This window comes from Theobroma umbraticum, unplaced genomic scaffold, assembly GCF_002168275.2.
Source record: "Theobroma umbraticum cultivar Fairchild unplaced genomic scaffold, ASM216827v3 scaffold_50.0, whole genome shotgun sequence".
Taxonomy (NCBI): Eukaryota; Viridiplantae; Streptophyta; class Magnoliopsida; order Malvales; family Malvaceae; genus Theobroma; species Theobroma umbraticum.
Window position 1 is genome coordinate 7,186,681 of NW_018397261.1, and position 13,091 is coordinate 7,199,771.

General features: G+C 35.2%; 3 protein-coding genes across 4 annotated transcripts; 2 read left to right on the plus strand and 1 right to left on the minus strand.

Annotated features, from left to right (window-relative positions):
• The first annotated feature begins 3,067 nt into the window (after positions 1–3,067).
• LOC110418097 (Pentatricopeptide repeat (PPR-like) superfamily protein) lies at positions 3,068–5,390 on the plus strand. Its single transcript, XM_021430715.2, has one exon. It carries the CDS (start codon positions 3,257–3,259, stop codon positions 5,087–5,089), a length of 1,833 nt encoding a protein of 610 aa, XP_021286390.1. The 5' UTR covers positions 3,068–3,256; the 3' UTR covers positions 5,090–5,390.
• Positions 5,391–7,083: 1,693 nt separating this feature from the next.
• Positions 7,084–8,415, plus strand: LOC110417799 (PLC-like phosphodiesterases superfamily protein). The gene has a single exon (XM_021430333.2). The coding sequence runs from the start codon at positions 7,290–7,292 to the stop codon at positions 8,244–8,246; it is 957 nt and encodes a 318-aa protein (XP_021286008.1). The 5' UTR covers positions 7,084–7,289; the 3' UTR covers positions 8,247–8,415.
• Positions 8,416–8,958: 543 nt separating this feature from the next.
• Positions 8,959–13,085, minus strand: FIO1 (methyltransferase). Of its 2 annotated transcripts, XM_021430332.2 has the most exons (9): positions 12,829–13,085; positions 12,331–12,571; positions 12,045–12,250; positions 11,510–11,933; positions 11,217–11,424; positions 10,568–10,675; positions 10,368–10,487; positions 10,216–10,285; positions 8,959–9,298 (listed from the first exon to the last, which is right to left on the minus strand). In XM_021430332.2, the coding sequence occupies exons 2-9, from the start codon at positions 12,555–12,557 to the stop codon at positions 9,213–9,215; spliced, it is 1,449 nt and encodes a 482-aa protein (XP_021286007.1). In that variant the 5' UTR covers positions 12,558–12,571; positions 12,829–13,085; the 3' UTR covers positions 8,959–9,212. The 2 variants fall into 2 exon arrangements, with proteins under 2 accessions (XP_021286007.1, XP_021286006.1); XM_021430331.2 differs by having other exon boundaries at positions 12,331–13,085.
• Between the last annotated feature and the right edge of the window lie 6 nt (positions 13,086–13,091).

The window sequence follows — 13,091 nt, forward strand, 5'->3', positions numbered from 1 at the left end:
TTTTCTTTTATGGTAATAAATATTAGATGATAAATTGATAATAATTCAGACCTTAAAACATCATTGCTGTCTAAACAAGATTTAAATGTTTTACTTGAAAATGAAGATTAAGGAGGAATAAATGAGTATTGAAATTTTTATTTTGGTTATATACTTATGTTTATGAGATAGTATTGGTGTTAAAGATTTAAACTTATTTTATGTAATTTATTTATTTATTTATATTTTGTGTAATTTGTTTATTTGTAACATGTTTTTATTATTCAATTTATGAATTAAATCATAGAACAATTTTATTAATAAAAAAGTTATTAGGTAGAATTATAAAAATTAATTTTTTTAAAAAATAAAAATGAACTAACCCGACCCAACTCATAAACTAACAAAGGGTGAACTAAGTTGAGGTTTTGATAACTCATATAAAAAATGAACTGACTCGACCCAACTCATATTTTTTCAACCCACAAAGACTAGGGCCGGGCTGGGCAAACCAACCCATATTAACAGCTCTACTTATAATGAGATTTGTTTCATCATTATTCATTACTAGTGTAGATATTGAAAATATGCATAATAGTAGAAGAATAATTGCATAATCAAGTTCGGCTTAAGCCGAGGTTATTGCCAAATATGCAACTGATTTTAAGCTATTTATTATTTATCTCACCGAACAAAATGTGTGGTTGCAAATCTATTTAAAAAAATATATAAATAAAGTAAGAATGTTGTATGTATTGCTCATAAATTTACTATTACAAATGACCTGAAGTCTTTTATATTATGTGACTTTAAGCTATTTGCCCCACTTTAAGTGTACCTAAATCAACTTTATTTAACTCACCAAAGAATCACTCACTCGCATTTTTATATCTTCTCAAGTAAAACACAAAATAAAAGAGAGGAAACTCTTTTATATATAGGCAGCGGTCCTTATAATTAAACCAAGTGGCTGGCTCTTGCAATAATTCTAGAACGTTATATTATTACAGTTTTTCTAAGATTCCTCTAACGCCTGTAAAAGTGTGCTGCTAAGGCAACTTCACATGACCTTCTTATGCAGTGGCGTTATGTACTAATTTCGAAATAATTTAGTAACCATTTATATTTTCTTGTCAAAAATTAATTTCATTCATTAAGGAACTTGTACACGGAATATTAGTTTTGTTTAAACTATTACTTTTTGTCACGGTGACATTGGGTTTTCTTTTATCTATTTTTAGATTATAATTATATGTTCACTATATGTAGAATTTCATATGATACAAAGAACTAAAATTAATAAAGTGTGTATTAACCAAATTTGCATTTACATGTAAGGTTTGTTTCACTTGCAAAATATATCATATTAACTTAAATATTATTACTTTTTACATTAATGTAAATTTTTTTTAAAATAAAGCAATTCAATATGAACTTTAACCCATTCTTTTTTTCTTTTTTTTTTCCTAGTATAAACTTTAACACTTGTTTATTTATCATATAAATACATTATATATGGATATCTTTTTAATCAAATTAGAATTTTTTTTATAAATTAGATACATCTCATCAATATTTATGATCAAAAATATTTAAGATGATAATTTAGAAATATAATTAACAAAAATTTAATCAATATTTATGTTTTTGCATCATTCTCCATCAATTGCACTGATATTTATTAAATCAAGATATGTACGGTGTATTAAAATTTTATTTTTTATATCGAATATCATATCGTATTGTAACATATTTCATTCTAATATTATTTTAAATAAGATATGTATTTTTAATGTTAATTTATTAATTAAAAATTAAAACAAGATATCTAAATTTAATATTACTTCATTGATTAAAAATTCAAAAGGAAAATTCGATTTTTCTTGGCATTTTTTGTCTAAAGTATAAATCTTAAAAATTAACCACTATAAAAAATAGTTTATAATGAGTTTGTCATGTTTGACGAAAATACATAAAATGAGTTTTAATAATTTGATAAGATAAAATTTAAAAAATGTATTATAGTACATGTTTTGTGCAATAATTGTGATATAAAATACCAATATGTATAATTTTTCATTATGATAGGTAATGTATAGTGAGATATTGATAATTATGATAAAAGTTGTTTTAAATAGTTTGTCTTAACTCATAAACTACTATTATATTTTAATCTTTTGTTGTTTGACATTTGGGCTTCGTTAGTAGTTACCTCTAGTTACGATAGCCAGACCCATATTGGGGTCTAAGAAGGAAGAAATTAAAAGGTTAAATATTTATAGCTTGCCCTATTTGTCGTTGGAAAATTTTTAACGAAAAGACCAATAGATTTTCCTTTTGTAAAGCTATTAGCCTATTACGAATGGCAAACGGGTAACGGGTAAGCTGTAAGCACTGGACCCCCAAAATCCTTTCCATGCCCAATATTGGTCTGGTTTTCATGACCAGTATTGGTACATTCCTATGGATCCAACCAAACCTAAATGTCAGACGGTAAAATTATATATATTAATACATTATATCGTTTTGATTAAATATTACATATATTATGTAATATGATATATTTTTTAAGTTTTATTTTACTAAATTAATAACATTATACCAATTTTGGATTTAATTCAAGGCACGATTAGGATCATGGTTTAAAGTTTCTAGACAAACGCTAGCTATTAGAATTACTGTCTGCATCTTTGGGTTTACGTAACTCATCTCATAAGTATTTCATTTGATTCGATACTGATGCCATCATCAATTAACTATCCGTTCTTAATAAATTAATTATCTGTAACTTATTATGAATATAAACACATTATATATGAATATCATTTAATGAAATTAGAATTTTTATTTATAAATTGGATAAATTTTATTAATATTTATAATTAAAAATATTTAAAGTGATAATTTAAACTATAATAAACAAAACTTTAACTAATATTCGTGAATATATATATATATATATATAGTTATATTATACAAATAGAATAATAAATATAGAATTTGATTATATATTTAAAAAAATTAAATCATAAAATTTATAATCCTAAGTATAAATTCAAAATTTTGAACTGAGTTTAGAGTTGATTCCCAAAGTCTTAGAACTTGTATCCGGTAAGAAATAGAGATCCAAATGGATCAATTCCCACAACATGGCGAACTCCAAAATTTGCCCAGTAAACACATCATTCACCGTAATGCCTTGTCGGAGCTAACCTGACATGAAAACAAAAGGATCACTTGTTTCCTCTTTCAATTTCTCACATGGTTTCTCTCTCCAATGCCCTCACTCTCTCCCCCACCTCGTCCAAATCCCAGAAACCGGTTCTCCAAGAAACCCCCCTGTCTGATAAAACCCTTTCTCAATCTCAATTCTCGAGGCCACCTTTCCCAGGCAATCTCTTCTCTCGAGTTGTTAACAAGAAAGGGCATTCGCTTACCTTCTCAAACTCTAGCTTCTCTCTTACAACGATGCGCAAAAACCAAGTCTCTCAAAGAAGGCAAATTTCTACACCTTCATTTAAAACTAACCGGACTCAAAAGCCCCAACACTTTTTTATCCAATCATTTGATCAATATGTATTCTAATTGCGGCGATTATATCGGCGCTCGCAGAGTGTTCGATAAAATGGGTGGTAGAAATTTATATTCTTTTAATAATATGTTATCTGGGTGTGCTAAATTGGGCATGATAAAGCCTGCTAGGAAGTTGTTTGATCAAATGCCTGAAAGGGATGTCGTTTCGTGGAATACTATGGTGATTGCTTACGCTCAAAGCGGGTTTTTTGAGGAAGCGTTGAGGTTTTACAAGGAGTTAAGGAATTTGCGTATTGGATACAATGAGTTTAGTTTTGCTGGTGTTTTGACCGTTTGTGTTAAGTTGAGAGAATTGCAGCTTACTAGACAGGTTCATGGCCAGGTTCTCGTTTCTGGGTTTTTGTCAAATTTGGTGATTTCGAGTTCTGTTGTTGATGGTTATGTGAAATGTGGGATGATGGGGGAGTCTAGGAGGTTGTTTGATGAGATGAAAGTGAAGGATGTGCTTGCTTGGACGACTTTGGTTTCAGGGTATGCTCAATGGGGAGATATGGAATCAGCTAATGATTTGTTTGATAAGATGCCTCAGAAAAATCCAGTTTCTTGGACAGCTTTGATCTCGGGGTATGCTAGAAATGGTATGGGGAATAAGGCGCTTGAATTGTTTGCAAGGATGATGGTGTGTCGAGTTAGACCTGATCAGTTTACGTTTAGTAGTTGTCTTTGTGCTTGTGCTAGTGTAGCTTCACTTACACATGGTAAACAAATACATGCCTGTTTGATACGAACTAATTTTAGGCCAAACATGATAGTTATCAGTTCTCTCATTGATATGTATTCAAAATGTGGCAGTCTCAAAGCCGGCAAACGGATTTTTGATCTAACGGATAGTAAGGGGGATCCTGTACTGTGGAACACAATGATTTCTGCATTGGCACAGCATGGGTATGGTGAAGAGGCAGTGAAAATGTTTGATGACATGGTAAAACAAGGGGTGAAGCCAGATAGGACCACTTTTCTTGTTATTGTCAATGCATGTAGCCACTCTGGTCTTGTTCAGGAAGGAATTAGGTATTTTGAATGCATTTCGTCTAATTATGGCATAATTCCTGATCAACAGCATTATGCATGTTTAATTGATCTCTTGGGTCGAGCTGGTTGTTTCGACCAGCTGATAGACCATCTGGAAAAGATGCCATGTAAGCCTGATAGCCGGGTTTGGAATGCATTACTTGGTGTTTCTAGAATCCATGGAAATATAGAACTGGGAAAAAAAGCAGCTGAGCAACTTATTGAGTTGGAGCCTCAGTCCTCCACAGCATATGTATTGCTTTCAAGTATATATGGCGCACTTGGGAAGTGGGAATTGGTTGAGAAGGTGAGACACCTTATGAATAAAAGACAAGTTAGGAAAGAGGTAGCTCTTAGTTGGATAGAACTTGAAAATAAAGTGCACACTTTCACTGTATCGGATACCTTGCACCCTTTGAAAGGAGCAATATACTCAATCTTGGATCAGTTAGCTGGTCAGCTGGATGAAGATGCTTCATTGTTTGAGATTGAAAGTACAAGTTAGCCACTTTCATCTTTGCTGGGATTATTTTCTGGGAGACCCGCAAGAGTCAGTTTTTCATTTTTTCTGTCTGTATCATTTTTTCTTCAGCCTTTTTGTATTGGAGGCAATTCTAGCATCAAAGGTTTAATTGTTTTTAGATTCTGTAGAGTTGAATCTTTCACAAGGATATTCGTATATCTATTGAGGTTTCATTCCAAATGTTTAGATTGTTCACAACGGGCAAGATGTTATGCTTCCTTGTAAGCAATTGTTTCATCCAAGTGTTAATTGAATAAAAATTGGTATACTCTGTCTTTTTCCATGTTGCATTATTTTTTGGCACACGGCTGTTCACAAATGAAGAGATTCTGCTACATTATTTGGATTTGTTCATAATTGTCAAATGTAAGCTGCAAATACTCCCTTTTCAAAGTTTCAGGCAGCATTGCGTTTCCATACAAATTAAATGGGCCAATTTCAATTCATCCGGTGGACTTAAGACCAAGCGCTTAAACAGAGGCATGGGCTTACTGAGGCTTTCCTTCCTTTCACCTTGTTTTCCACACATTAGATGGTCTACCCTCGCTAACCCCCCTCCCGCACATCTGCAGGCACCTCCTTAAATATTCTTTAGAACAGGCATGGGCTCAATGAGTAGTCTTAAACCCAGATACAATTTGTATAACATTTTTGTTACTGATTTTCATGTTGCTATATGTATGTTCTTGTTGAAGTTGGGCAATGTTAAAGAAGCGGTTCTCTTTTTCCTTTTAGCTTTGGTGTATGCATTATACTGAGGTTCTCCCTCTTGTTCCCCTGTTGTTTTACACGTTAGATAAGCAACTGCCTCACGCTTTCTTAAATCTATTATTTATGTGGTAGTGACGTAAATACCATAATTTCACGTTCCGTGGCTGCTCAGTATATGCTGAGGAATAGATTAAACACTCTTTATCGTCAAGTCAAACAAGCTTAACTGCAGGCTTGAGCTCTCGTGGAAGCCTAATGTTCTCTTTTTACCTTATTCCCTTTGTTCCACATTACAAATATTAAAGTTATAGATTTCCTCATAGCCGTTGATTTATTGAAGCTAGCCTCTTATATCTTATGACAATCTCGTGTTTAATTGTCTTGTTATTCATTGTAGCAGTCCAGCTTGAAATTACTAACATTCTATAATCATTGAAGCCTAGTCTACTGATCATCTGTGCACATGGTAGGCCCCTACCATCTTCACTGTGTGCTCCACGTTATTCAATGAGGTCAGATAATCATCCATTGGGGGCCATCTTTCTTGGTGCTCCAATGGCCATCCAGCTGGTTTGTTAAGCATCTTTTTTCAGGTTCTTCATTCTTTCTGTAATGAAGCAGGCTGGTCTTTTTGGAACAGAACCTTTTTACTCACCATATCAAAAGTATATGTGAAAAGGAATAGGAATGTTGGGTCCTTCGGACAGGAAGGGGATATTTCCCGGTTAGAGGGACCAAGTCAACTACAGAGGGCATATTCTATGAATGGTAATAACATCTGTTTTACTGTGGCTACTCATTGATCATTGAAGAGTGAATTGATTAAAGCTTAAGCTCTGGTTAGCAAGGGTTACTTTAATGGAAAGAAAGGATTAATAAATTAGGTGCTTTCGCTTTCCGAAGTGGTTGAACCAGAAATGGAATATGGACGAATGGGATATGCTTTCATCAGAGAGAACTGTGGTTTCTATTGCCTAAGTGCCAGCTCATTCGGCCCACTGATCACGACCCCTCATTCAACTCGTGGAGTTAGCAAAAATCAGAGGGATTGAGACTATAAAAGAAAAAAAAACCAAAGTTTAGACAATGTTGGACAGCCATACAGGTGGACGAATCCAAGAGATAAAACCAATAATGCAATGAAAATCAAAGCGGCCCACCAAGACAAAAGACAGTTTTCGCGTCCTGTATGAAACCAAAATATCAAAGATAATTGAGAGGAAAAAAAATTATAGAAAAACGTTGAGAAATCTGTCTCTCTATCAGTTTTATTATCTAGAATACAAGAAGGCCGACCCTACAATAAAATTAGCTATCTGACAATATAATGCTATATATTCAACTCCATAAAGGAAAGCTTTTAATTTTCAACTTGAAACAGAAGGAAAACAAGGGAAATATCAAGAAGAAGAGGAGGAGGAAGGATTTAGAGGATTCAGCAATCATCTTCTGCTTCTTCTTTGATTGAAAAATGGGGTCGCAGGTGTCTAAACAGAAGGAAAGGCGTAAGGCAATCTCGACAGAGAAGAAAACGCTGTGTGACCTTCATGACAGTTGTGGGGAAACATTTCCAGGTAGCGACTACCGTCCTGCTGATAGGAAGAATTGGATGGCTGGCCTCGGTCCGGAGAAGGTTCATATAAACAAGATTGTATGGCCCGGAACTCATGATTCTGCCACCAACAAGATTGGCATACCGTGTATCTCTCGCCCTTTTGCGCAATGCCAGTCTTTGTCCATCTACCAACAGCTTGTTAAAGGCACCAGGGTTCTGGATGTTCGAGTTAATGAGAATCGTCGTGTTTGCCATGGAATCCTGTCGACTTACAGCGTTGACGTTGTGATCAATGATGTCAAGAAGTTCTTGTCAGAAACACAGTCAGAGATCATAATTCTTGAGATCCGCACTGAATTCGGGCACCAGGATCCTCCTGACTTTGACAAGTACCTAGAGGAAAAACTTGGGGAGTTCCTGATCCACCAGGACGATCACGTCTTTGGCAAAACAATTGCTGAATTGTTGCCAAAGAGGATTATCTGCGTTTGGAAACCAAATAAGTCTCCCAAGCCTAAGGCAGGTTCTCCGTTCTGGAGTGCTAATTATCTGAAGGACAACTGGATAGACACAGATTTACCGTCGACAAAGTTTGATAGCAATATGAAGCATTTGGGTGAGCAACAACCAGTTTCATCAAGGAAATTCTTTTACAGGGTGGAGAATACAGTCACACCTCAGGCAGATAACCCCGTGTTATGTGTTAAACCAGTGACTGGCCGGATTCATGGATATGCTAGGCTGTTCATTACTCAGTGCTTTTCCAAAGGTTGTGCTGATCGGCTGCAAATTTTCTCGACAGATTTTATTGATGAGGATTTTCTTGATGCTTGTGTTGGCTTTACACACGCCAGGGTTGAAGGGAAGTGTTGATGAATTTGTGAAGTTCCTTTTCTTCTCTTTCTGTACAATAATTTGTGATATTTTCTCTTGTAACTAGTTTCTTCATCCACGGAGTTGGCTGTCTAGTCATTTGTTTTCATGCAAATTTATTTGTTTTGTAATGTAGTAGAATATGGAAACAAGCTTCAAATTTCACTTATTAGCTGGTTTTCATGGCGGCTTTCATAGTTGTTAGCTCAGCATGATTTTTAACAAATGAGACGTTCAAAATGGAAATGGACGAAAAGTTAAAAAATGTATAAAGATAAACCCATTAGATTTGTGGATCAGAAAAGCTATGGCCACTCAATCGAAAAAGATGATTGAAAGATATCCCCATCCTTGAGAGATGATCTCGTGGTGAATAAATTTGATATCAATCCCCAATCAAAGGCCCAACCAGTGTTGAACAGCTGTGACTGAATGCAATTAGTCAATTAGCACTCAAAATGACTACTACTGGTTGCCCTTCCTCGAAGTTTCACTGACAGAACATGCCGACAATATTGCAATGGTTGATAAATATTCTCTGTCAATGATGTGTTAATTCGATTAATGAACTGCAAGACAAACAAGAAAATAAATAGAGCTGATACTGACAAGAGATGGCGGACAAGGGAAATTGCCGAAGATAAGTCGTCTGGCTGACACCCACTGTACAATCATTGGATGATCTGTTATGTAGAATGATGCACACTCAATCTTTAAAATCGAGAATTGCTGCTTGCCATTATAAAATACAATCTATAATGTTCTTCTAGCCTTTCTTCAAACGAGAAGGTTATACAAATATTCAATTTTTTCACTGTTTTATCCGGTTGAAAATTCCATGGAAGGTAAGACCCTGAAGATCAGATATTAACAGTGTCATGGTAGAAGCTGAGCTGGATACTATCCTAAGCATGAGCTTCAAAGGTATCAAATCTAAATGCTCCATTGCTGAATAAGGCTTGGAGTCTACGAATAATTGGCACCAGCCTTTTCTCTACAAAATTTACGTCTCAAAGCATCATCCAACTGTTGGATTATTGAGGAGAACAATCCTGCAAAAGAAAGAGTGCAAAGCTAGTGATTCTTGATGATATTGAATATGTAGTTTAAATCGTAGAGATGGGAATAGGACAACCAACTTCAGATTATCAAAATGACTAGCCCTTTTAAGCCCACATCAGTTCATTATATCGCATATTCGCCAACTTCACCAATTGTTTTCAGTACGCAGCATAAATCTTTATTAATAATCATATTGCCTACACTAATGGCATTTGATGATATCAGAGTAACTACAGATTTTGGATGGTAGATTTAAATCATAGCCACAAAGCCATCAACAAGGAGTGATATCAAATTAAAAATTCATCACATTTCCAATTAAAGAGAAACATACAGATACTACCAAATTAAAAGAACAGACTGGCCAGAAATCAAATAAAATTGAAGAAGATTGATGAAGGCAGTATGAAGAAAATCAATAACTTTGTTTATCATAGGACAACTCACATAGATGAGGTGGGAGATAAAATGCTCTACGCACGGCCAATATTTGGGTACTAAGGTGAGTTCTCTAGACTTTCTGTTTAACTGAGAAGAATATAATTGAAAAGAAAATTGAGCTAGAATTTCACATTCTATATCTTGCTAGTAGAATTTCACATTCTATAACTTGCTACTTGAACTGAACTTGACATACGTATTTGGCCTTGACCTAGACAAGTCTTCTAATCCGGTAAAGGCAATAGGTTCTAAGAACTTTCCTTTCCTCAGTATTTGGTCAACCAATTACAGGAACTATGCAAGTTAATGGTCATATGTTCAACTCATATTTGATAGAATAAAAAATGTTGTGAATGGTAAATTAAGCTGACAGAACATCATAGCAGAACACCATCATATTAGAAATTTTAACACAATCGTAAGAATATTGAATTCTGAAAAGATTAGGAGCTCAATAAGTGAAAACCTGAGAGTGGGCTATCTCTATGCTGTAATGATCCTTTCACAAGAAGTGTGCCTGGGATTTGCTGAAAAACCTGTAAAAAAAATTATTGCAATCATGTATAGAGTCTTAATTGCAGACTTATTCTATCAAGCCAAGCAAGGAGGTAACCATACTGAAACACGAAAGGACAGGTTTAAGGATGCCTCTTGCACATCACTGCAACTAGCAACTTCGTTGAGATGTTTTACTTCATTGTTCAGGAGAGCATTGCATTGCTCAGTTGATGCAGTAATCTATTAAAATGAGATTTTACTGCATGTAAGCACAAAAAAATCAAAGAGACCAATAATAAGTGAACAGTAATATTTCTTACATCAACTGTAAAAGAAGAGGCATTCAATTTACAAGATGCACCGCCAGTGAGGAAAAAGGATTCAACTGACTGCAATACATGAATGGCACCAAACTGGCATTGAAGACCCTACAAAAAAGAAAAGTTCAACTGAGAGATATTACACAACTAGGAAAAAGAAAATGTAACACATTATATAAACATATAGATAAAAGTAAGGCAACAGAAGGCCTAAAGATTTAGTTTATATCTCCATACAAGCATTTGTGGGTGCATAATAGATGGAATCAATGTTTGCTTGTGCATGTTTTGACTAATGTGAAAATAAATTTGAACCTTGGATTCATTCCAATCTGAAGGTCAGTACATGTATTTCATTTTATGTCTTTTAATATTCTAAACATCAAAACTCACAACCTTTATTTTCAAAAAAAAAAAAAAAAACTCACAACCTTTAAGGTTTGGCTTTGAGTTGTACTATTAAATTTTAAGCTGCATCAAGGTCTAACTTAAAACAGAGCAGAAAATCTAATGTAGGTAATCCATTTAATGCCAATCAACCAAACATAAGAGTCACGTAATATCTCCAAATCTTCAACATAAATCCAAATAAGCTTGTAGACAAAAGAAATTTAACACTGTTAAGACAAACTAAAGAAAAGAGCCAAACCTCAAGCATGAAAGAAAGAATATTCTTCTCAGTCAGATGAGGTGAAATTATCTTCTTGGCAGGTGGCACAAAGGACCAAGCAAGTCCCCATCGACATGTATGGCCTTGGACAAACTCAGTTGTTTTGACTATAGTAACTCCGACCTCTCGAAGCTTTGATATTAGGAATTTGAGATTCACTTTCCTGCCAACCATTGAAGTATACCACCTAAGCACAAACCCAAACATAAAGGTTAGCATTATGTGAAAGGAACAACTTAAGCTAAAAGAGATGGAGATGTCAATAATAATACCGGAAGGACTGCTTCAACACAACACTATCTTCAATAATACGAGTAATGAAAGCCTTTTCTCCACCAGGACAAACCATCTCCTCAAGAGTCCCACCACAAGAAGTTTTTGGGTTCAATCCCGCTTCCTCAATGCTTTCAAAAAATGGGGGATTGCACATGCAGAAGTCAAACCTCTCCCCATCCCTTACCACATCAAGAAGGATGGGAGGTCCATGATAACTCTTATCTTCACTTGCTGGCATACCTATAGAAGAGGATAGCAAACCTTCACCTTCCTCAGAATAAACAGACTCACCATTATTTAACCCCTCGGGGGTAGGGTTGTTTGGAGAGCATCTAGCATTTCTAATCTCAATTAATTCTGAAATATGTGGATTGCTTTTCACATTTCTCTCAGCCCATTCTAATGCTACATCAGTCATATCTGCAATCGAGTTTAGCAATATTTAAAACAACCTGGAATATTACATGGCACATTGATGGATTATAAATAGAGTAACTAAGTAAACGACAGCGGAAAACCAAAAGATGTTACCTGATGCAACAAAACTCCAGCCCAGAAGCGACGCACCAAGAAGAGGGTAGATGCAATTGGCTCCAGTTCCTATATCAAATCCCCTCACATTATCTCCATTGCTGTTAGTTTTGGGAATAATGTCAGAAGAGAGAAGATCTTCTATCCAATGGATGTAGTTGGACCGGTTGGGCACTGTAGGGCAGAGCTGCCCATCAGGAATCCACCTGTCAAAATGCAATTCAAATTGACAAAAGAATAATGCAAACCAAAAGCCAATATTTAAGGAAGAAGCTGAGGGGTTTACCAGTGGAGGCCATGGTCGTGAAGGAGAAGGACGTGGCTGAGTTCGCGGGTGGCATTGAAGTCGGTCCAGTCGATTCTGGGTCGGCCTTCGCGACTGTAGAAGACGAAGTCTTTAAACGAAGGGTATAAAGAAGCTAAGAGAGAGAAATCGGGCTGGTTGTCGGAGTATTTGTTTCTGGGGTGGATCTTGGGTCTCTCTTCCTTTCTTCTCCTCTTCTTGCTCGGCATTTTTTCGCTCGAAACTTCGAACGACGGATTCGAAACAAAAAAAAGTAAGCTTTTTCTCTTAACACCCAGAAAAATTATCGAACAATTTTCATAGCCATCAACTTTTTCATGTTTTTTTATCTTATAATTGAACAAAACCCACACAACTTCATGAATAACAAATTAGCATTATCATCAACAAATTAGCAAAGCTCCAAAAGCATTTGCAATTATCAATACCAAGTTCAAAGTTTCTCAGTATATGCAACCCCAATCATGCCTCTTTTCTTACCATCAATGAATAGCCATCATCAACACAATCAAGTAAAGCGAAACTCCGAAACAAGCTGAAAATTAGAGGCTACTAAATTAAAACCCACACCAAAAAATTCTAAACAAACTAAAATTGGAGCATCAAATTTTGAAAAAGACCAGAAAAAAAAAGTGTAGTCAGTTGTTGGCGGGTGGAGAAATTTATCGAATGCTAGCACAGGTGAAGGCTGCATGCAGATGTAGGAGAAGGAATCCAGTCGGCAAGGTTTGAACCGTTGAACC

Excerpts from the sequence above, each read along its gene's own strand:
- LOC110418097 (XM_021430715.2), top strand. The coding sequence starts at position 3,257 with ATGCCCTCACTCTCTCCCCCACCTCGTCCAAATCCCAGAAACCGGTTC.
- LOC110417799 (XM_021430333.2), top strand. The coding sequence starts at position 7,290 with ATGGGGTCGCAGGTGTCTAAACAGAAGGAAAGGCGTAAGGCAATCTCG.
- FIO1 (XM_021430332.2), bottom strand. The coding sequence starts at position 12,557 with ATGCCGAGCAAGAAGAGGAGAAGAAAGGAAGAGAGACCCAAGATCCAC. Across the intron at positions 12,251-12,330 it reads CACGACCATGGCCTCCACTG|GTGGATTCCTGATGGGCAGC; the intron begins GTAAACCCCTCA and ends GCATTTTGACAG. Across the intron at positions 11,934-12,044 it reads CTGGAGTTTTGTTGCATCAG|ATATGACTGATGTAGCATTA; the intron begins GTAACATCTTTT and ends ACTCGATTGCAG.